Raw genomic sequence first — 24,339 nt, 5'->3', positions numbered from 1 at the left:
AATCCCATCCTGTAATTTTTGGCTCACATTAGAAAAGTATTAGGCAACAAGGAAAGGAAAAGGAAGGAAAGCATGCAAATTTATTACTATTGAGGCAATGGGAGAATAGTTCAAACCACTTCAAATTCTAAACATGTCTGCTTTTATCTTGAGTTCCTTAAAAACTGCTTTGTGAAAAACTTCAATGGCAGGATGTTTAATTTCATGAAAATCTGCTTACCGTTTTCCTATACTGGACCATGTAGCTGTGTGATAAGAGAACACTTGGCCTTGTTTTCATTGCCTGTGTATCATGATATATAACCATGTCAGCTTTATAATATTTATTTAAGTTGCAAACTAGAAGATAAAAGCACTGAAATATTAGATCTCGTTATGGATTATTTCATGTTGCAACTGCTGTTAATAGAGTAACTATGGTTGAGAAGATAACAGTATTTGTTTTGTAGATTTCCTATCGGCATATATATCTGAACAGAGAAATTCAAAGTTAAAATGTCATAGCAATTATACTGATAGTGTCTTAATTATATGCATACATCTTTTTAAAGTGTCTTAACTATCAGATAAGGAAGTTGCCACCCTCTTTGGAAGACTTGATCTTCTTTCTGCTATTGGCAAAAGAAGAAGGTGATTTTATCTAATTTATTTCTCTCTGCAATCCTTACTTGTCCTCAAGAAAGGCTGAAAATTCTCTGAAACAGCATAGGAAATGGTACTGGGTGTGGTAGAAGCAAAGGAATTGGGGAATAACATATCTTCATTATTCCTTTCCCTTCAGCCAAACATTTCTGGATAGAATTCTATTTAAGCTCTGTCTATTATGCTAGTGAAGAACAAAATAAATGGAAATAAATAAAATGAAAACATAGTTGAACCATGATTTAGGGAGATCTGTGAATTCAGCGAATCTTTTTTTAAATTAAAATTGGAGAAACCTACCGTACTTATGAAGAGGCTAAATTCCTAGTGAGCCCTTTTTAATGATGAGTGTAGAGTTTCAATATCCATAAATAAATGATAATAATTAAAGTACCTTTTAGACTGCCTATTTTGGACAGTCTGCCCAATATGGATAAAGAGAGTTTGCCTACTAAAACAGTTCCTAGCTACTGGGAAACCTGCAGATGGGTGATTAGAAGATGGCATTTTCCATGGAAGCTCACCTCCTGTGGAACACTTTCCACGGGGCTTAAGAATGGTTCCTTCCCTCACAATCTTGTACAAGCTTTTGAAACTTGGTTATTTGCAAAGATAGTCAGCAACTAAAATGGTGTAGCATTATTGCTCTGGGTGAGCTGTAACACTGTGAGTGTTTCATTCATTAGGAAACGTCATTGTATATTGATATTCTTATTTATTGTATCCTGCCTTTAATACATTTATATTGTTTGTATTGCATTTCTTGTTTGTATTATTAGTAAATTGCTTAGAGACTAGATTGAAGCAGCATAAAGGTGTGTGCATTTTCTGTAAGGACATAAAACATTCTGGAATCAGATTGCTCTCATACAGTGTTTCTCATGTCTTATTTGTTTGCTCAGGACTGTATTGGTTGAAAACATGCAAAAGAAGCCTTCATCTTGCAGTGGATAAACAACGGCTAAAATGATGGTGATTTGTCTGCTTGTTTGTTTTTATCATATTTCTATCCCATTCACTTGTGGACAAGGCAGCCCAAGGCAGCTAATAACAAAAATCCAGCATTAATTTTATAATAGATTTTTAAAATTGTTTTTCATGTTATAAGCAACCCAGAGTTGTTGGATATGAGGTGGATGGCAAATATTTTTTTTAAAAAAAATTAATTAATTAATTAATATATAGGATGATGATTTCTCAGCCAAATCTAAGTCTTCCACATGGCTTTAGATTCCGACATTTGCCCTTATTTACTTGCATTTGTTAAACAGAAATACTTTTAGCCAAAATAATTCCTAGAGTGTTATAAAATCTAAATGCAGTACTTTTGTCATGAGTCCAAATTACCAATTAAACTATTAACATTGCAATCAAAGTTAAAATCTAATTTTTCTTCTCAGTCTGTGAGATTCTAACCAGTACTCCCCTTTATATCTATTAAAGTGTATTCATTCTTTGGCTGGTTCCTTTCTGCTTCAGGATTTCTGGATGTGCAATAAATGAGATATAAGTAGTCTTCAACTTATGATCATAACTGAGCCAAATTGTCCATTGTTGAGCAAGATAATTGTGCTAAGTGAGTGTTGGTCTTTTTATGATCTTTCTGGCCATAGTTGTTAAGTGAATCACTGCAGAGGCTAAGTTTGCAATACAGTTGCTAAGTGAATTACATTGTGTTCCGCATATGAAATATAGCAAAGTATCTACAAAGCAATTCTTAGAAATACATCTACAGGCTGCAGGAAATTTTACTTCTTCTTTTTTATTTTTCTATTTCCTCTGCTCTTAAAACTGCTGTTGTAACTCCACATATGGGTTCTGTAATAAATTAACGTAGACTTGTTTTTACTGACAATTTTAGAATTACCAGAAGTTATGTATGCTCCAACACGAAGTTTTTAAGAAGATGTTGGATAACCATTTGTCTGAAGTGGTGTAGGGTTTCCTGCCTAAGCAGGGGGTTGGACAATCAAATTGATGACAGTATAGAACATGTTGACTTTTCAAAGTTTATGTATTATTGACTATAATATATTTGTTCTCATACAAAGAAACAACATCAACAACATAGATATGGCATGTGCATTTCATATTGATTGTGAAAAACATTCTTCTCCAAAAAACTGAACTTTTTTCTCCTTGTCTGGATCAGATCTAGTTAATATTTGGATAGGACACTACCTGGAAATAACCAGGGCTGTAGGTGGAACAAACATCCCAGAGAGAGGCAGTGGCTCTCATAAGTTCATCATGGGGCCAGGTTCAGGAATGGAATTCATATCTTTTTTTATATTGTACTAGCCCAGAAAAATATATAAAGTTAGTTACATGCTGGAATGCCAAGGACCTTATCTCTGTAGATTAGGGGCATGATAGCTCAGTAATTAAAGACACTGAGCTTGTCAACTGGAAAGCTTACAGCCTGGGTTTGAGACCCAAGTGCTGCATGATGGAGTGAGCTCCCGTTACTTGCCCCAGCTCCTGCCCACCAAGCAGTTCAAAAATATGCAAATGCAAGTACATTAATAGGTATCACTTTGAGCAGGAAAGTAACAGCATTCCATGCGCCTTAGCATATAGTTATACTGGCCATATGATCAGAGAAGTATCTTCAGAGAATGATGGCTCCATTGGCTAAGAAACTGAGATTAGCATCACTCACTAGAGCGGGTGTTGGCAACCCGTGGCCCCACAGCCGCATGCGGCTGTTTCATCCCTCTGCTGTGCTCCCTGTCGCCCTGTAGCAGCAGAGGGATGAAGAGCTGTCGCCCTGTCTCAGCAGTGGTGATGGTCAGATTCTTAGTGCTGGAGCAAAGCGCCCCTGAACTTGCCTTTGTGTGCCTTTGTCGTGTACATTTGCTGTTGTGCCCACTTTTCCCACTCGGCTTGCTCTCACCTCCCAGATGTCAGTTGCTTTTCCTGTAGAGCCGCCGGTGTTGTGATGCCCCACCAGCCAGCTGGTCTTCGGCACACTGCTCCTGGGCTCATCGGCCTCTGGACGTCAGATTCCCACCACCTAGTACCAGTTCAGGGGTTCCTCCATCCCCCTGAGAGAGGGGGGAACAGAGATAAAGAGAGGAGGGAGGGAAAGAGAGGGGGAGGGAAAAAGAGAGAGACAGAGAGGGGAAAAGAGACAGAGAGGGGAGAGAGAGGAAGGGAAAGAGAGAGAGAGACGGAGAGGGAGGAGAGAGGGAGGGAAAGAGAGATACAGAGGGGAGAGGGGGAAAGAGCTATAGAGAGAGCGATTCGGAGAGAGGAGGAGAGAGACAGAGATATATAGAGAGGGGAGGGAGAGAGACAGAGATAGGGGGAGAGGGAGAGGGGAGAGAGACAGAGATACAGTGAGAGGGGGAGATAGAGAGAAAGACATAGAGAGCGATACACAGAGAGAGATAAGATAGAGAGAGATGTCAAAAGGCTTTTGTGGTTCCCAGTGTTTTTTAACAACCATTCTCTGCCCTAATGACTGGCTGGGTAAGCGTGGCTGGGGAGAATCATGTGACTGGGTGGGAGTGAGTGATATTGAGTTGCCCCCCCCCCCGATTTTGTGGCTCCCAGTGTTTTCTGTGGGAAACTGGTCCAAATGGCTCTTTGAGTGTTTAAGGTTGCAGACCCCTGCACTAGAGTCAGACACATTGGTCAGGGGAAATGATACCTTTACTTTTTTTTCTGAAGATTGAGAAGAGTGTTATTTAAAAAGTAGATAAATAACATTTAGAGATAATGATTCATATGAACAACTATCATAGGTAGGGCTGGGCTATCTATTGGAATGAATAGGACATTTTTCTCTCAGCTGGGTCCCTCATGCATTCTCCACATGCTTCCCAGATATAGAAGATTGGAGAGTAGGTAAAAATTCCAAATATGATTTGATTGAACGATAGCTTCTTCAAGAGGGGGCACATTAGTGCTTTCTTCAAGGCAGATGTCATCACACCTTCCCTTTGAGAAACATCAACGACCTCCGGAATCTTGCTACTGAAACCCCACGTAGCAGACAAAGGAGCTAAGAAAGGTATGGATTCAGCCCACAGATGAAGTGCTCATGCTACAATCAATCTTATCTATCTCCCCAGGTTCTTTAAACATATGGAATATGTTTTGCAAAAACCCTTACAATAGAATTCATTAGGTTGTTAAAATTTTCCAGTAGAGTGGAGGGAGGGGTCACAGCAGGGTTAACACAGCCTGATTGGTCCATTTGACTGAGAGAAAACTTCTTAACCTTCGCCTTCTCCCGTTGGTTCCCAGTTTCCTCTCAGTCAAGGTCCAAGACTCAGGTTTGGTTCCTAGTAGGTTTTCTAGTTAGTCAGTGTATGTTAATTGATCTTGATTAAATTTAGAAATTTTAATTTGGTTACCTTTAGAAAATGTATTTTTTGTAGTGGGTCTGCCTTGCAGGGCTGTTGTTGGCTGCCCTTAGAAGGCTGAGAGATTCTGCAGGGGGGGGGCGCTGGCTTCCTCCCCCCGCTTAGAAGGTCGCTCCGGTCTGATGCCTGGTGTCTCGGGCGTGCCGGGCGACCCTACGGCTATGCACACATGCCTTTTAGTGAAAGTCGCAGCGCGCCGGGGCTTTTCAGCGCGAAAGCGACAAATCGGCTTCATTTTGAATTTCGCACAGTCCGGGGCCGGTTACAGCCTGCGGCGACGGCGCGGGGCCGTTTTTTTCTGGGATTTGGAGGTCTCCCGGTGAGTAGGAGCTCCAGTGTCTTGCTTTGGTGCCGCTGGGGGCGGCGAGCGTGCAAACGGCCGCCCGCAGCCAGAGGAAGCGAAGGGCGAGGTCGGCGGCCATTTTTAGGCGCGCTTTGGCCAGGGACCGCCCAAAGAAGCCGGCAGCCATTTTGAATCACGTGTCTGGGCATTGCAGCACGGAGAGGCTGAATACAACGTGGCCGTGCTGTTTGTTGTCTACCGGAGGCCCGGAGCAGGCGATTCCCACCAGCTGAAGGGCTGTTCCTGTCTCAAATTTATTTGGTGCACGTGAGTGGGGCGATGGCGGATAGAACAGAGGCTCAGCAGGCCTTACCATCTCAGGCAGGCGATGATAAGGCTGAGCCCACTCCCCCTGTTAGGCCTCGGGCTTCTAGGCCTTCAGCAGAGGAAAGACCTTCCAGAGCTCTGCAAAGGGATGAGCTCAGGCGATCCAGGGCTATAGAGAAGGTCATCGAAAGAGCGGAGAAAAGACAGGCCCGGGATCCTGGGCCTAGATCCAGATCTCCACGCCCCGTGGCTTCCTGCCCTTCCCCACCTGTGGCCAGGGGGTTCAGCCCTTCCTCTTCTTCCTCTGCTTCCTCAGACAGATCGGATAGGAGTCAGCAGCGGGGGGGCCCTCGCTCTCCTTCTGTTTCCCTGGGGACTAGAGAAGCAGATAGGGGGGACCCATTGGAAGGCACCTCTGCAGGTCCCATTAGGGGTAGGAAATCCAGCAGGGCCTACGTGGCTCCAGATTATGATACTGAAGGTGATGAGGAGGATCTAGAACACCTCCCTGAGAATCTCAAAAGGATTATTTCTGCAGCCATCTCTAGGGGCATTGCTCAAAGGGACAGGCCTTCCCATCACAGTCGAGTTACTCCCTTTAGTAGGTCCAGATCTAGGGCTTCCTCTCCTTCCCTCATGAGTGAGGTTTCCTCTAGGGGGGAAGCACGGAGGGATGATTGGGGGTTCTCTGAGGAGGAAGATGCGGCCCCTGAGCTGCCTCGCTCTTCTAACCTTTTCCTCCAGGCCATGTTCAAGCCATTACTCAAGAAGGCTAGGAGAACCACCAAGGTGGGCACGGGGGACCCCACGGTCCCACCGCCCACGGATCCAGACATGGTCATGTTCTCAGCGACGGCCACTAATAAAGAGGAGATTCCTGCCCCTCCTCTTTTCTTAGAGGTAGCTACTAGCCAATGGGCCCGTCCTTCTAATTTTTCCCCACCTGGCAGCAACGACCGTCGCGCCTATAACATGGAAAAGTCTTTTGTGCAGGCTATTCAGCTCCCAGTTGTAGATCAGCCCATAGCAGCTTTAGTCTCCTCTTCCCCAGTGGTCTCAGGGGACGCAGCTGACAAACTCAAGCCAGAAGACAAGAGGGCGGAGCTCACCTTACGTAAAAATTTTAAGGCCTCAGCTTGGGCGGTGCGGGCAGCGGCTGCTGCTTCGTACTTCAACCGCACCACGGTCATGTGGCTCCGCCAGCTTCAGGATCGAATTCCGATCCAGGATGAGCGCGTACACCAGGATTTAGCTAAAATAATGGCAGCGTGTCAGTATTCGGCTGATGCGACCCTAGACGCTGTTAGATTTGGTTCTAGTGCTTTGGCCACCTCGGTGGCCTCTCGTAGGCTCCTATGGCTCAGGAACTGGCAGATAGACTATAAAGCCAAGTGGGATCTAGTAGCGGCTCCCTTTGAGGGTCCAAACTTGTTTGGAGCTTCCTTGGATCCGATTTTGGTGGAGAATAAAGATAAAAAGAAAGTCATGCCTACATCCACCAAGAAGGCAGAGTCACGTAGTCACCCCTATCGCAGGCCCCAGTTCAAGTCTTATGACAGGGATCAGGACCAGCGATACCAACCGTACAGGCAGGACAGGTCATTCAACAGACAGGGGTTTCAGGACCGTTCTAGATTTCAGCCGCAGTCCAAGCGGCCCTTTCGTGGGGGGGGCGGCCGCCCCTTCCGCAGAGGGAAATGACTCAAACCCGAGTCATCCCATCGGAGGCCGCCTGGCACTGTATGCGGACGAGTGGGATCGGATCACGTCAGACGGTTGGGTCAGGGCGACCGTTCGCCACGGCCTAAGGTTAGAATTCCTCTCCAATCCCCCAAGTTTTTTCAAGGTTTTTCCCCCGGCCCGGGATCCGAAGCGACGTCTCCTCATGGACCTCGCGGTCGCCCATCTGCTAGAAATCAGGGCGGTGGAGGTCGTTCCGGAGCAGGAGAGGGGTCTGGGCTACTACTCCCACCTGTTCGTAGTTCCAAAATCCTCGGGGGGTTGGAGGGCGATTCTCAACCTGAAACGCCTGAACCGCTACTTAGTATACAGGCGGTTCAAGATGGCGTCCCTGAAATCGATTCTGCAGGGCATTCGGAGGGGGGATTACATGGCCTCAGTAGACTTGACGGAGGCCTATCTCCACGTTCCCATCCTTCAGTCCCACCGGCGTTATCTCAGGTTTTCTCACCGGGGCAGGCATTACCAATACCGGGCTCTCCCGTTCGGTTTGGCCTCAGCTCCGCGGACATTCACCAAGGTCCTGGCAGCACTGGCGGCTTACCTGCGTTCCATTCCGGTGAGACTTCAGTGCTACTTGGACGACGTTCTCGTTCAGGCGGGGTCCCTATCCAGAGCCAAGTCGGATCTTCGGCTGACGATCCGTTGGCTTCAGGCGTTGGGGTTTTCCGTGAACTTCCCCAAGAGCCACCTATCCCCATCCCGGCAGATCCTACACTTAGGGACAGTGATAGATTCCGAGTCAGGGAGGGTCCGCCTGTCTCCAGAACGCTTGTCCAGCCTGCGCCAGCTGGTCTCCTCCGTACAAAAAAGAAGGTCTGTTTCCATCCTGACCTTGTCTCAACTTCTGGGGAAGATGGTCTCTTGCATAGGGATAGTGCCCTGGGCCCGGCTCCATCTGCGGCCTCTCCAGTGGGCCTTGATCCCGGTCCAGAGAAGGATGATGAGCAACTCCTTGCGGCCAGTTCCTCTACCAGCGGAGGTGAGACTATCTCTTCAGTGGTGGATGTCCCCGGCGCTGCAACAGGGGGCTTGCTTTTGGGAGCCCGAGAGAGTCACCGTGACGACGGATGCCAGCCTCTTCGGCTGGGGGGCCGTGATGGACTCCGACATGACCCAGGGACGTTGGTCTGCCTCGGATCTCCGCCACAACATCAATTGGCTGGAGCTGAAAGCCGCGAGACTTGCCCTACGGACTTTTCGTCATCACCTGCGGGGGCACCATGTCCTCCTGCTTACGGACAATGTGGCGACGAAGGCCCATGTCAATCGCCAGGGGGGCACCCGCTCGCGTTCTCTCTGGCGAGAGGCGCAGTTGTTGGGCCTGTGGGCGGAGAGACACTTAGCCTCCATAGTGGCGGAGCACATCTCAGGAGGGTCCAATCTTCAGGCGGATTGGCTGAGTCGCACAACCCTAGACGATGGCGAGTGGCAACTGGGCCCGGAGTTGTTTCAGAAGATATGCAGCAGGTTCGGCACGCCTCTGGTGGATCTGTTCGCCTCTCCCGACAACGCTCAGCTGCCCCGGTTCTTTACCCGGTTCCAGTCCCCGTCGGCGGAAGGAGCGGATGCTCTCAGGAGCCGGTGGCCCCCGGGCCTTCTTTATGCCTTTCCTCCCCTTCCCCTCGTTCCCCGTACGATAGGGAAGATAGTCACAGAGAGGGCTCTCGTTATCCTGTTAGCCCCTTACTGGCCGAGGAGACCCTGGTTCGCGGACCTGGTCCAGCTGTCGGTAGCAGACCCCTGGAGGATTCCCCCGGGGGAGGTCGTTCTGAGTCAGGGGGCTTTGCATCACCCAGGGCCTCAGTGGCTCCATCTGACCGCATGGCTCTTGAACGGAGGGTCCTGAGGGGGCAGAGGCTGTCATCGGGAGTTATAGCCACCTTAGAGGCGTCTAGGAGGCCGTCCACGGTTAGGATTTACAATGCCACATGGAAAGCGTTTGCGAAGTGGTGTATCCCTTTGGGGTTGGATCCTTCTAGAGCTACCGTTCCAAACGTGTTGGAGTTCCTCCAAAAGGGGTTGGAGGACGGCTTGTCGCATAATACGCTCCGGCGTCAGGTGGCGGCCTTAGCCACCATTCTGGGGGGGGAGGGTTCCCTCACCCTTTCCCGTTCTCCTCTGATTAAGCGTTTCCTGAAGGGGGCGGCTAACATCCGTCCACCTCCGGTCCATAGGTTTCCGACCTGGGATCTGACCCTGGTTCTCCAGGCTCTGACGAGCTCCCCGTTCGAGCCACTTAGGACGGTACACATGCGTCTGCTTACCCTTAAGGTGGTGTTTTTAGTGGCCATTACATCGGCCAGGCGCATTTCAGAGTTGGGGGCCCTTTCTTCACGCAGTGACTTGTGTGTTATACACCAGGACAGGGTGGTCCTTCGTTTGGATCCTTCGTTCATTCCGAAGGTGAATTCACAGTTTCACAGGGCCCAGGAGGTCGTACTCCCGAATTTTTGTCCCAATCCCTCAAGGGAGCGGGAGTTAGTGTGGCATAAGCTGGATGTTCGCCGGGCTGTTCGCATTTACCTAAAGCGAACTGAGGGCATTAGGAGGACGGAGGCATTATTTGTTTCCTTTCGCCCAGGCTCGTTAGGATGCAAGGTTTCTTCTTCCACCATCGGACGATGGATTAGGTTGGCCATACTTGAGGCTTACGGAGCTTCTGGGAAGACTCCCCCATCGGGGATCACTGCGCACTCCACCCGCAGTGCCGCTACTTCGGCGGCCTGGGCCACCAGGGCACCCTTCGAGGATATTTGTAGGGCGGCCGCTTGGGCCTCCCCCACTCCTTTTATTAGGCACTATCGTTTGGATTCTTATGCCTCGGCTGAGGCATCTTTTGGCCGGAGGGTCCTTCAGAGGGTGGTGGCCGATTCCTCACCTGGGACCCAGTCTGCCCGCCCGGGGACGTAGCGTGGGTATGTCCCTGCTGTGACCCCTCCCTCCACTCTACTGGAAAAAGAACGTTGGTCTTACCTGAACGTTTTTTTCTGGAGTAGTGGAGGGAGGGGTCACATTTCCCGCCCTAGTTAGTTAGACAGGGTCCGGGAGGTGTAGAATCGGGAGGCCCCGGGGGGGCTTGTCCTTGTTTTGTGTTTGCTTGCAGATGCTGGCCGTGACATCGCGGAAACTGGGAACCAACGGGAGAAGGCGAAGGTTAAGAAGTTTTCTCTCAGTCAAATGGACCAATCAGGCTGTGTTAACCCTGCTGTGACCCCTCCCTCCACTACTCCAGAAAAAAACGTTCAGGTAAGACCAACGTTCTTTTTGATAAAGGGGGCAGTTTGCTGTTGTTATATCATAAGATAAATTGGATGGAACAAAGATCTCTTATTGTGAAAAAATAAAATATTGATGTTTGTTACCTTTCAAATATATTGAAAATCTGAGGAAAGGATTTAAAGAAGTGATAACATTCTCCACTATTTGGTTGAGTACATTTTAGGATAATTGAGAATTATGAAACATTACTAATACCTTAATATTATAGAAGACAACTACTGACATACCCAAATTAACAATGGATAAAGTATAATAAGGAACTAGTGGAAATTTTGAATCTAATTTTGTATCTTTTTTAATCTCAAGAGTGGCATTTAAGATAAACCATAGTTGTTTGAGTTCACTTCATTTTAAATATGCTGAAATATTTAGGATGTCAGTTCATATTATATTATAGTTGTTTACATTTTCAAAATATTGATTATTCTTGGGCACTGTTCGGTGAAGAATAACACTGCTTACATATCTTCTATTTTGCTGAGGTATAGTTCACCAATACTGGTAGTCCTCAACTTACGCCTACAATTGAGCCCCAATATTTTGTTGCTAAAAGAGACAGTTGTTAAGTGAATTTTGCCCCATTTTATGGCCTTTCTTGCCACAATTGTTAAGTGAATCACTGCAGTTTTTAAATTAATAAGAGTTGTTAAGTGAATCTGGTTTCCACATTGACTTTGATTGTCAGAAGATCACAAAAGGAGATCACATGACCTTGGGATACAGCAATAGTCATAAATATGAGTCAGTTGCCAAGCATCTGCGTTTTGATCATGTGTCCATGGTGATGCTGCAACACTTACGTGAAAAACGGTCGTAAGTCACTTTTACAATGCCGTTGTAACTTCTGACAGTCACTAAATGAACTGTTGTAAGTCAAGGACTACTTGTACATATTGAAATAACAAACTCACATCTGTTTAGGCAAAATATATTGGTTAAAAGAAGCTCCTTTCCTTTCTACTGAGTGTCCTTTCAAATTACAGTTCAAGTGATTGACAGTCAGTCTAGAGTCGGGCTAGGTTAAAATTACTGAGGTATTGTTTAATCATTTTTATTTAAAATTTCCTAGAAGGTGTTTCTGGAAGATCCAGTGACAAAGCCTTTGATGAAGCACTTTAATTCATCTTAATTGCTCACATTCAGATTACAAGGAATCCCATGTTTGTTAATTACTTGGTTGCTTTTCTCATAAAGCCCAAACTTTCGGTGATAGTGGAACTATGCCAACTGTTTCACTACTGAATCTGTATACATTACTAATCATTAAAGCTGAAACAGACCCTTCCCTCTCAATGTTTCCTCTGAATGTTCCTAATGAAAATTACTGGGATATGTAAATATCCTTGACAGTTCTGGGATATGTGGATATACTTGACTACAGCAGTGTTCTGCTTGTCATAACATTTTATTTATCTATTTTTCTTTATTCCTTCACTTAATCATAAAATCGCATACATCCAAAATTTAGAAATTTAAAAAGTTTCATTGTTCAAAATTACCTCGGCATTTTAATTATTTTGTGTGATTGTACTGCTGTTCTTCCTTTTGAATGCTTTGTATTTATGTCACAACTGATTGGCTAAATATGTACAAACATCAACAATAGTGCAAGCTTCATATCTAAACTGGATCAAGAACTATTTTATGCCGTGTGATGTACAGTGATTTTGGAATCAGATGATGCTTAAGCTTTGCTATTGTGCTGTATCATTTTAGGTAAATTAATGACATACATCCTATGTACATTAGTAATAATATTGATTAATGAAAACACATCTTAGAATAGGCAATAAGATTACTAACTCCAGTGGTATAGTTGTGATCCCTTTGAGTGTGGAAAGCATAAGTTTAAAGGGGATGGTTGTAGTGTAGTGATTATAGTTGTATTGTTTAAGAAATAATTTACAAAGGAATAAGCAAAATGATAACAAGTTGGAAATGGAGTATAATAGTAACAGAAATGATAAACCTCTAAAAAATCAGTTCCTGGGGAGCATACTGTAAATATAATGGTACTTATTATCATTGTCCCTTTTATGAATTTTAAGCATCTGCTGGACTAGATGATTGCTTGATTTGAATCAGCATGGATGCTTTTATACTCTTTCTTCCATACTTTGCTTCAATATTTGCTAACACAATTATTTTCCAACTGTGTTTCTGTATGAGCTAATCAAAGCATTGCTTGTAACTGATTTTTGAAGGCGCATCTTGTGATTTGAGGTATAGAAAATATAAGTTATTGTTGTATTTCTTTGAATGCTTTTGAACTGAGAATTTCATAATATTTTTTTTTGCCACTGGAGTATTCCTGGATAGCAAAAATTTCTGTCTATGAAATAGAATATTTGATCTCAAAAGAAATATTAAAAATATAAAATGCATACTTTGATAAAAGTGGATGTGATTTTGAGCTACTCATAAAACTGTAGATAATCTATAGATTATACTAGTAGGTTACAGAGTAATAATAAACTAATACTTTGCCTGGCTTTGTGTCATAAAAGAACAAGAAATAGCTAAAACTGTGAAGATACTGTATTTCCTTTGTGGAGATATTTCCCTTGCTTTTTCTTGAATAATTTCTAATATCATTATTGTATTGAGTTTTTATCTTTACAACCTGCCCAGAGTCATTGAGAGTGAGTTCAGTGACCATATAAATTTTCTGAAATGAAATAAATACCATTTCATTTGTTTATTATTTATTTATTATATGTCATGTTTATCTTGAATTTAAGACCAATTTTCCAAAATAGGAGAACTTTTATAAGAAAGTCCAATATTTATTTTAAACTAATTTGCTTTCCATTTGAAAATTTGAAGAACAATAAAATAAAACTCTGTGTACTCCCTTCCAATGTATTTTACCTTCTGAATCAAGGATTGCAAAAATTGAATTAATTATTCGTTAAAAAGTTATTAGATTCTTTAGGGCCTTCTTCAGAAAAGAAGAGAAAATTATTCACCCAACAATACATTTAAATTTATGACTCAAACATACTTCTATATTTAATATTGAAATTTTAACTTTGATGAATAAACCAAACCTGTAGTTTACTTTAATTTTCTAAAATTCTAAGACCATTTCTTTTGATCAGGCAGTTCCTTGTTTTGGGGATGATGAGGGAAAAACAGTTGCTTGCTTCAAAATGTTTAGAAGTTCCATCTTTCTAATAACAAATATTAAAGCCAGAGAACTAACAGTGAGACATTAAACGTATTGCATGTGACAGTTTCTAATAATTTTTTAAAAATTATATTTCAGTTTCTCATTTTAGCTTCTTATATAAAGCTATCACTCTTGTGGTAGCCATAATCCTTGGTTCTAAAAGTTGTGAATTTATGAAAAAATTTCTGTGCACTAAATTTAAATTTTAGGGGAACAACATGTTATGGCTAAATATTATGTATTCCTGTTTTACTACACATTGGACTTTGTATACAGTAATTAGACTTTTTAATGTGAGTGCTTATCTGTTGCCTTCTCTGAGTCATGTCTATTTTCTCCATATTCATTTTAGAAATAACTGCAAAACAAGAAGGGAAATATGAAAAAAAAAATATCACTTGCAAAGTTATCTAATATCTACCCTTGGGAAATACTTCTCCTTCTCTAACTGTATTTAACACATACATTAGGATCTACATCATTGATCCTTTTTATATAGAAGTCAAACTACATATCAAAGTTTCACATATTTTTGCTGATAATTTGGAGTAAGGTTCAGTTTATATGTATAGATTTTGCACAGAGATCATGTGCCATCAAATCAATACAAAAAGTGTTTAGTGTGAAGCAAGTGAGAAACACATGAATCTCCATGTATGTACAAACGTTAAAATTGCTTGCTTCTTTCAGGCCCAGCTGTGAGAACTACAGATGTCATTTGTCTGAGAGGAACAGATGCTAACTCTACTCCCTCCTCCTTTCTTTGGCACCCTCAGAAAAAGAGAGATGTTCCATTAGCTTGCCTCACAATCTTTTTGATTGTGAAGCAAGCCTTTAAAAAGCTGTAAATCTGCCTTCTCATTACAAAGGGCAACAATAGATTGATTTATGGTAAATGAACAACTGTTGAGCTTATGTAAGCACAATGCATGAAACTGCAACTTAGCACTGAATTTAATAGAGGCCACATACTACTATTGCACTATTTGGGGAGGGAACTTTGAATGTAATTAATTGAAGGATTTATGGCTATAAATATACTATTTGTAATTCTCGGTTAAGTTGAACTGAAATTGTTCATTCAATGGACCATTCAATGTAACTTGAAGCTACAGCCAGCCTGTAGAAAACTGGTTGCAATACAGAACAAGGTGAGCATTGGAGACCAGTTTTCAATTGGCCAGAGATAATCAAACCACAAACTCATCTCCTTTCATTTTACTACCGTGTTTCCCCAAAAATAAGACAGGGTCTTATTTTTTTTTGACCCCCAAAATAAGCAATTGGGCTTATTTTGGGGGAGGTCTTATTATTTTTGGGATGCAGGAAGTGGCGAGTGTGGTCACCTCATGGCTGCTGCTGTGTTGCAATATTTTTTTGGGGGGGGGCTTATTTTCAGGGAAGGGCTTATTTTAGCGCATGCGCTCAAAAGCCCAATTGGGTTTATTATTCGGGGAGGTCTTATTTTCAGGGAAACAGGGTACAATCTAAGAACAGATGATTTGTAGCAACTTCACTCTTTCCACTTTTCTTGATAATGCTACAAGTCATAGTGGTTGCCAGCCTCTGATAAGTGTGAGCAATAGGTATCTCCCTTTTTGTTCATTCATTCATTCATTCATTCATTCATTCATTTATTCAGTCAGTTTCTATAACTGCCCAACTCAATGACTCTGTGTGACTTACAATTATAATTTGTGTTTCGTGGCTTTCTGATGGAGGCATCAGGAACCTCTCAAGAAAGACCAGCCTCCAGGAACCTTGGCAGCCTTTCCTACCTCACTTTCCTCAACAAGATTAAACTATTTCTTGGAAACTCTATTGATGAACATACCAGTGAAAGAAAGAAAAAATCATGTCCATGAATCAAGTTTTATTTCTTTATTGATTTTGTACCAATAATAAATATCTTATTTTTGTTAAACATTCCTTGCTCTTCAATTCATTTTGCTGCAGAAATAAAATCACTCATTTATTAAATTATTTTCAGTTAATGCTTGAGGAAAGTTATAACTTATTCAAGCAATATATATGAGGTGACATCTTTTGAGCAGAAAATAAGGATTATGTGATTGCGGCTGATTGGAGCGATGCTGAAATGGGAGAAAATCCTTGGGAGTAATGGGCCCTTAACTTCTGTGAGTTAGCCCTGTAAGTTGAGGAACCTTTATTGAAAAAAACTTACTTTATGGTGAAGTGTATCAAGTGTATGGGTTACAGACAGAAAAGTTTTAGTAATATACAGATAAGTAAAGTTGTGTGTTCTCATGGAATGAAAAATATGTACATGGAAGTAAAGGAATATATGTACTTGAAAGAGTTTAAATGGATGTCAAAAATTTGAATTAATGTCATCTAAAAGTTATATATGTATAAAAGGAATTCATAGATTGCTGATAAGTGTGTATTATGATCTAGTGATTTATGATAATGGAAGAACCAGAATGCATTTTGTACAAATGGAGATGATCTGAGAGAAAAAATAACTATTAGGTAACATTTATTTATTAGACTTATATGAGCAGCATGGTGGCCTAGAGGTGGAACTCTCACCTCACAGTCAGGAAGCTGTGAGTTCAATGCTAGGTAGCGGCAGATATTTCTGTCTCTGGGAGCAATAAGTAATTGCTGCAAACTCCATGTAGGTATCAGGAAGGGCATCCGGCCAGTAAATACTTTGTGAAACATCCTGACCTCAGAGGTGAGGAAAGTCCTCAATCTCTTGATCTTCTACAAAGGGGTCAAAACTTTTTTTTTTTTCAAAAAGTTTTATTGGTTTTTTTAAAAACATTTATGTGGAAAAGGGTAAGTGGAATTACAAATTTTGGCAGTTGCAAGTGTGGCAGACGCCCCCTCCCTCCAAACTCCTAGGTTACATCAAAATATCAAATCTTAATACATGATCATAAAAAATCAGCATATTAATTCTAGAAAGAATAATTTTCAATCAATTTATATAGTTATAATATATAGTCTAGTTATAAATTCATTTTTACTTTCGGTCTGTTTATAACATTGTGATTTTCTTGTTTATTTTTGTGATCTGAGCTTTCTTGGTGTTGACCCTTCACCCCCCGCTGGCAGAGCTCCGGCCCCTCCCGTGTCCTGTATGACCGTTGTAGTGTCTTCTGTTTTTTCTAGGTTGGCTTTATTTTTTTCCATAAAGGCCTGTGCCTCTATGGGTGTATTAATTCTGATTCTTGTCTTCTCCCAGAATATCAGCATACCTTCAGGCATCAACCATCTAAACCACACCCCCTTCTGGTATAATTTACTCGCCAATTGCGAATAGCTTTTCCTTTTTTCCCTAATTTTTTTGGGAATCTGCTTTAGAATGGTTATCTCCCTGTCACAGTATGTCAATGTTTGCCCCCTTTGTACACCCAGAATTTCATCTCTTGTGGTTTTCCTAAGGAATTTAATGTGAACCTCCCTGGGCACATTATGTGTTCTGGCATATGCTGAATTCACTCTATAAGCTAGGTCTATCTCCCATTCCATCTGCTGTTTATCTTTGTGTATGTATTCAGCTAAAATATTAGTCATAATGTCCCTTATGTTTTCCCCATCTGCTTCTATTACATTTTGAAATCTAAGATAAAAGGACATTCTCTCAAACTCTATTTTCATTTGTTGGATGTCAAGTTCTTTGTTCCCCTTCCGTAAAGCCTCTACCCCCCCCTCGCCTCCGCCACCCCACCCTCCACAAGGTCCAGTCTCTGTGAGTTCTTAAAGATTTGGGCTTGGTTCTGTTTAATTTCATCTTTCATTTCCCTTAACTGTTTCTTAATTTCCTCCTGGCCCTGTAGAATTTGTTGAAGCATTTGTTGAAAGTCTATCTCTGTAGTCTTGGGTTGCATCAGTTCTGTTATCTTTGACTGTGTAGCTGGGCTAGACGTTGCAGACGTTGGGGCAGAAGTAGCAAATCCAGGCTTTCCAGGAGGTGGTCTTTTTGGAGACATGGTTTTTAAAGCAAGGAGATCAGTCAAAGTAGAGACTGGGCAGCTGGAGAAGTAGAGCGGGCAGGCGAATCCAGAAGGCAGAGGATCCAAACAGATGGGGATTTCTTTAGTCAGTCTAGCAATAGATGAAAGTTTTTTCCCCAAAGAGTTCAGAAGAGAACAATCCACAAGAGATTCCTCTGGGTGACTCGGAGACAAAGACCGGAAGCCTGAATTTTAAAGGTGGAGTCAGGTTTCACAGTTCATGAAGACAACGGAAGTGTGCCATCTTGCCCTGCCAGCTTTGGGCTCAGAGGCATAATAAAATTTTAAAAGTTCAGAAAGTTCTCAGTTCACCCATAAGTTCTGGAGCTAAGTCCAATGAAAGTCACTTTTATGAGGGTGAGGCATCATTAGTTGGCTCTCCCCCCTCCTCCTTCCCCTGAGGGCGAAAGCAAAATCTTCTCAAGCCGCTTGTCCAAGGGAGGGGGGGAAATCCCCCTCCCTCTAGCCGCACCTCTAGCAGAAATCCGAAAGTTTAACTTTTTTTAAAAAAAATGCTGAAAGGTCCATAAATTCAAGATAGAGGGAATGGAGAAGGGAAGCCTCTCACCACATTGCCGCTGCTTCGTTCAAGAGCGCGTTCTCCGATCGGCATGGGGCGAGGCGCGCGCACACGGGCGCCCTCCGAAACTGCTCCCCGGTGCCTAGAACGAAGCGGAGAAGCCCCCGCCAGCCGACGCCGACGCCAGGACCCTCCGCGAGCCGTTCCCTCGGCAGGACACCTCTCCGGGGCGTCCTGTGCCCCCCCAGAGATGGGGGAAGCCCACCGGGAGAGCGGGAGCAGGCAAAGGCTTGCCTGTCGCCGTAGCCGCCGGAACCGGAAGTCCAAAGGGGGGGGGTCAAAACTTTGTGGCCTTGCATGGGGGTGGGGGCCCACAGAAGACCCTGCAACTATAGGGCTGGCTAGTGCCTTGAGAGCTCCACACGCACACACACTTGTAATAATCCAACATTAAATGGTCATTTGATTTTTCCCCCTTTTGATGTTTAATTGTCATTTTATCATCTAAAATTTTAACTGTAGTTTAATTTTTAATGTTAATGTTAATTTTTATACATTTTTTAATTTATCGGTCATATTATATTGTACACTACTCAATGCCCCTCCTTCAGGGAGATGGGCGGTTCAGAAATTTGAAATATAAATAAATAAATACTAAGACCAAGGGAAACAAGTACCTGATCCATCATCTACATCCACTGATCTGCAGGTTCCAACTTTACACATATTTTGTTTCTATTTGTTTTTTGGGCAAGCAGGCCCTCCATCTCACAATAACCAACTCCCAAACCTTCTTTCACTCTTAACACACAAACAGATATGCCACCCTGCTTTCACATGGGCCAGCAGGAGGGGGGGGTGTCTGCTGCCCAGAGAGCCGGTGAGGCAGAGACCTCTACCAACCTACCCTTATTTCTTACTTGAGGGCAGCAGGCAGCTCCAACCCAACCTACCCCATACACCTGCCACCAGCTTATTAAAAAGTCTCTGTCAGCCCTGATATTTGCAGTCTGCATGCCACCATACAAGATAGCCATTAAACTTGTCTGCCCTGAGATCTCCAGCACAATGTCAGTCCTGTCCCAACTTAGTTTACATAAAAAACAGAGAAGAACTGCCTAAGTGGATAATGTACCACATATCCGACTAAGTGGCAGCTGAAGAACCAGCTCCCACTCCAATCACCGCTGGTCACCTGGCCTTCAAAATTCTCAGCTTCCCCAAAGGTCCTGCTGCCTGACTGCCACTGCCACTTTGCACTGCCATCACATGCCAGACCAACTGGCCTGTCATGAATAGTTAGTTAGGAGAAGTAATTCAGTAATTCAGGGGGCTTTGGGAGGACCAGGAGAGGCCATAGGAAGACAGGGCCATAGCAAGCAAATATGTGCCATGGATTGTGGTGAGCAAGGGCTGCTGAGGAATAAGTTGAATGCAATTTTGAATGCCTAAGAAATGTGTGGTAGAACAAGAGATAGGTTCAAGAATGAAGGAGTTCTAAATGGATGTGAAAAGAAAAGTGGAAAAAGACCAGTAGAAAAGAAGCAAATAAGTACATGAAAAGGGAATGAAGGGTTTGAGAGGAAAAAGAGGACCAAGAAACTTAGGATTGGATAGAGGAGTTGAACTCCTCAGAAGGAGAGAGGAGGTGAGAATCTTAAAGAACAAAAATAAGTGCTTGAATGTAGTAAAAGCAAGCGTAGTTCGTAAGCATAGAAAAATATAGAGGCTATAATGAAAGTTTAATTAGACGCGTTTTCTTTCTGTTATCTCTTACCTTTATGTTCTTTTACTTGTTACCCCTCTTTTCCTCACTTTCCACAATATTGTTTACTCTCAAAATTAACAGCTTGGCGGATTGGCATATATGATTATACACATTGGAATTGTGTAGTGCTATTATGCTGTCATAGATACTCATGATACAATGCAATGCAATAAATATTTGTACAATATGTAATAATTATCCTCATACCACCTACTTGGTATGAAAGAGTTTTATTTTCATAGTGGCCAATCAGGTCCTTTACCTTCTCCAATCTTTATTCTCTACTCTGATTGGAAGCAGGTCACACACACAGACAGTCTTAACCTTAGCACAACCAGTAAAGATCACAAGGCTTGCATAAAACTATCTGCAAATTTTTCCTTCTAAAATTCTTTCATGTATTTCAGAAACCTTACAGCATCATGAGCATTTTTCTTGAGGAACAAAAAATTGCTGCAATTACTTGTTATGGGTCTTACTTCTATTCCCTAGCCTTTTCCTTGTTTAAATTAAGCATCTTCATTCACAATCTTTTCAGATTATTATCAAGTTGCTTGACAGCTGTGGGAATAATGTTCTTAATATACAAGCTTAAGGAAAATATAGGCCTTTTCCTGTGTCATAGCTTCTCATTTGTTCTGCAGTTCTGTCTATAATCATTCTACATTTTTAACAGCTTTCTCCCACTGGGTATTATCCAGATAGTTTGGCTGGATATCTGGAGGATTTTCAGCAAATGTAGCTGGAAGGTCCAAATTATAGGCTTGATGGCCTTACTAAATCAAATTCACTGATCATTTGATTAAAAGGTTAACCAAAATTGGAACTATTCGCAATTTATTGCTGGACTATTGTATAGGACAGTGATGGTGAACCTTTTCGGTACCGAGTGCCCAAACCAGAATGTGTGTATATATGCGTGTGCCGGAGCTCTGGAAACCCGAAGACCAGCTAGCCAGCGCGCACATTACCTGTTTTTTTTTTGGGGGGGGGGGGTTCATGCCTTTTTCATGCTGTTTTGCAGGCCGTTTTCTGGCCCAAAAAAACAACCTGAAAACAGGACAAAAAATGGGACAAAACGGCCTGAAAAATAGCCTGTTTTTTGGCCATTTTCAGGCCATTTTCCGTGCTCTGGCACCCGTGAAGACCAGCTGGCCAGAAACCAAAAGAACAGCTGGCGATGGTGCGCGTGCCCACAGAGAGGGCTCTGCGTGCCATCTCTGGCACACGTGTCATAGGTTCGCCATCACGGGTATAGGAAATATCTTTGTATATGGGAGCTCTGTAGGCATTCATGAAATGGGTTTGCAGCTTGTCTCTGCACAGTTGTTCTGTTTTGACTCTTAATGGTATGCCTATTGCCTTCAAAACCATTAATGGGTCTTCCACCTAGCGTATATGGGATGCAAAAGAAAGCTTGCCCACAGTGGATAACGTCTTATCCCTTTGTGTAATCACAGGAAAGTGTGTTCTTTCTTCCATTTATTGCAAAGTAAATGTGACCATTTACTGTATCTTTGTATTTTGTTTCTGTTTGTTTTTTGAGCAAGCAGATGAACTAATTTTGTGTTTTTTATTTTCTCTTGACTCTACCACATTCCCTCCTTTCCAAGTCTGAGCAACCCAGCCCCGCAAGTTCAAGTTCCAGCTCTAGCTCCAGTTTCACACCGTCTCAGAACAGCCGACAGCAAGGTAACATTAAAAAAGGAAGGGTGGGGGGTCAAGTGCTTGGGCATTCAGGCAAAAGGATGGCATTTTTATTTTTAAAGATGGATTGTCATCCAACTAGGGATAGCTCTAAGAACCTTTATCCTCTCATTTTATTCATGCAAAATATGTTGAACTGATAATGAATCATAACGCAGGTAGCCCTTGACTTAGAAGCATTCATTAGTCACCATTCAAATTTACAACAACACAAAAAGGTGACTTACAACCAGCTCTTGCACTTAGAGGACTGTCGTGGCATCCTCATGATCATATGATCAAAATTTGAGGGCTCAGCAACGGGTATGTAGTTACAATAGTTGTAGCATCTGGGGTCATATGCTCACTATTTGCAATTTTCCCAGCCAGCTTCTGATAAGCAAAGTCTGTGGAGTGAAAGCTGAATTCACACAACAATTGCATGATTCACTTATCAACTGCAGTAATTCCCCTACCAAAAAGGGTCGTAAAATCAAGTACAACTCACTTAACCACCTGGTTTAGCAAAGGAAATTCTGATCCCAATTGACGATAGTGAGTCCAGGACTACCTGCAAGAGCTTGCTAGCTCAGTAGGGACTTCAATTACATTCTCCCCACTCCTAGGCTGATCCTAGCATCACAGTGCTGTGGCAATTCCTAGATCATTAAGTTTAATTTGTTAACATCTGAAGTAGTTAAATTTTAGTCAGCATCGTACCTTTCTTCAGAAATCAATCAACTGTATTTCTAGTTACTTTGGATCAGGCTATGTCCCAATATAAGATGGCAGCAGCTTAGCTGCATAAACACGATTGTTTTGAAATTAAAAAGTACTTTATTTATTTGGTTTATTTGTGGCCCATCTCATTTCAAAGTGACTTTGGGTGGCTTTCCAGCATTAAAAGCCTGTTAATTTATCAACCACCTCTAGTGTGATACCCCCTGTTGGGGTGCCAGGCCATTTGCTTGCCAAGCCCTTAAGGAAGGTCAGAAAGGTAGAAGCCGATCTCACCTCAGGGGATAAGATGTTCCAACAGGCAAGAACCACAGAATAGAGGGCCTTCTCCTGGACCCTGCCAGCCAAAGCTCCTTGACTGACAGGGCCCGCAGGATGCCGCCTCTGCTGGTGTGGTGGGCCAGTCCCATTGGGGTGAGACAGTTCCTCAAGTAACCTGGACCCATGCCGTTCAGGGCTTTAAAAGGTAATAACCAACACCTTGAATTGCCTCCCGAAGCAAACCGGCAGCCAGTGCAGCCCACGGAACAGTGGTATAATTGGAATTAAGATGTATTTTGCATGATACATCTTTAAAAAGTAGTCCCTCAAAGGTCTATCAGTCTTAAATTTTGCAGAAATGAGTAAACCAAAGAAACTAAAACTTGTAATGTTAAAATACTCTCTCTTTTTTTAACAAAAGGAAACAAATATATTTTTAACCTTTTTTAAATTTTGACTTTGGAGTTATCAAGAAGTTAGGATTTACATACTGTATGCAAAAACATGTTTTTTTTCATATTTAGATATGCAAAAACATATTGTAGTTTATATTTAAATAGTTGAGGGAGTTCCCATTGTGTCATTCTTAATGGTAAATAGCACAATGTTATGAATCTAGTTTTTTAAAAAAAATACGTAAAAATGCTTTTTTCCAGCTCTCTCATCAGTTGATATTTCTAGATTTCTTCACACATATTTTTTCCTGCAATGATTATAAGAACATTCTTCCTTTGCCAACTGATTACTGCTTTTCAGGGAACATTCAAAATATATATAACTTCCAGGACAGTATAGCAATTGTATTCTTATGTACATAGCAATATGAAGCCCGTTTTTTAACGGTCGTTAGCAGTCATGTGCATCAACTTCTTCCCGAAGATCTATGATGCCATAATGTATCAGCAGAGTATACATATGGATCCAAGCAATGTGACCTTTTATAATTGATAGATATAAATTTTGTCAGCACACAGATTTATGCCATAATCCTTTTCAAATCTTGATAGTTTGTGACCTTCTCTAATTCTCTGTCTTTTACTCTACTATCCTATTTATTCTGGTATAAACAACAAGCGATTTGAAAAGAGTTGAATTGGCAGAGCATCGTTATTATGAGGAAAATAGAAGGAGGAAGATATTAAGTATGTTCATTGCCAACTTATACGAAATAATAAGAATAAAGATGAGATATAAATGAAGAAATAACCACATGGAGACAAAACAAAATAACCAATTTTTCTTTTAAACAGAAACACCCTTGGAAATTAATGAAATCAAGATTACGTTAAACTGTTAGTACTGTTACTTGAAAACTCTTGCTCCATTGCATTAAGCCACCATTTGTTTTAATCATTATTTGTTAAACAACTTTTTGTGGTTTAGCCACAGTGGCTGGATTTAATACAGTGTGCTAAACAAGCACAAAGAACAATGGTTTACGGCAAAGTATAAAATTGGCTAATGACTATGATACATGCCATTAAAACATGGGTTTATTGGGTTACCAGAAACAAGTTCTTTTCCAGTAGAGTGGAGGGAGGGGTCACAGCAGGGTTAACAC

At 42.4% G+C, this 24,339-nt stretch overlaps 1 protein-coding gene across 3 annotated transcripts in view; it reads left to right on the top strand.

The window, feature by feature from the left end:
• The window catches only part of MLLT3 (MLLT3 super elongation complex subunit), a 152,400-nt gene that overhangs the window by 98,230 nt on the left and 29,831 nt on the right, over nucleotides 1-24,339 (top strand). For all 3 annotated transcript variants that reach the window (XM_081944506.1, XM_081944504.1, XM_081944505.1), the window contains one exon: nucleotides 21,707-21,785. In XM_081944506.1, the coding sequence (XP_081800632.1) occupies nucleotides 21,707-21,785 (79 nt within the window). The remainder of the gene's footprint in view (nucleotides 1-21,706; nucleotides 21,786-24,339) is intronic.

The sequence above is a fragment of the Natrix helvetica genome (assembly GCF_964273705.1).
Source record: "Natrix helvetica genome assembly, chromosome: 2".
NCBI classification, from domain to species: Eukaryota; Metazoa; Chordata; class Lepidosauria; order Squamata; family Natricidae; genus Natrix; species Natrix helvetica.
The sequence above is the reverse complement of the archived record's forward strand: the minus strand, read 5'-3'. Positions and strand labels throughout refer to the sequence as shown.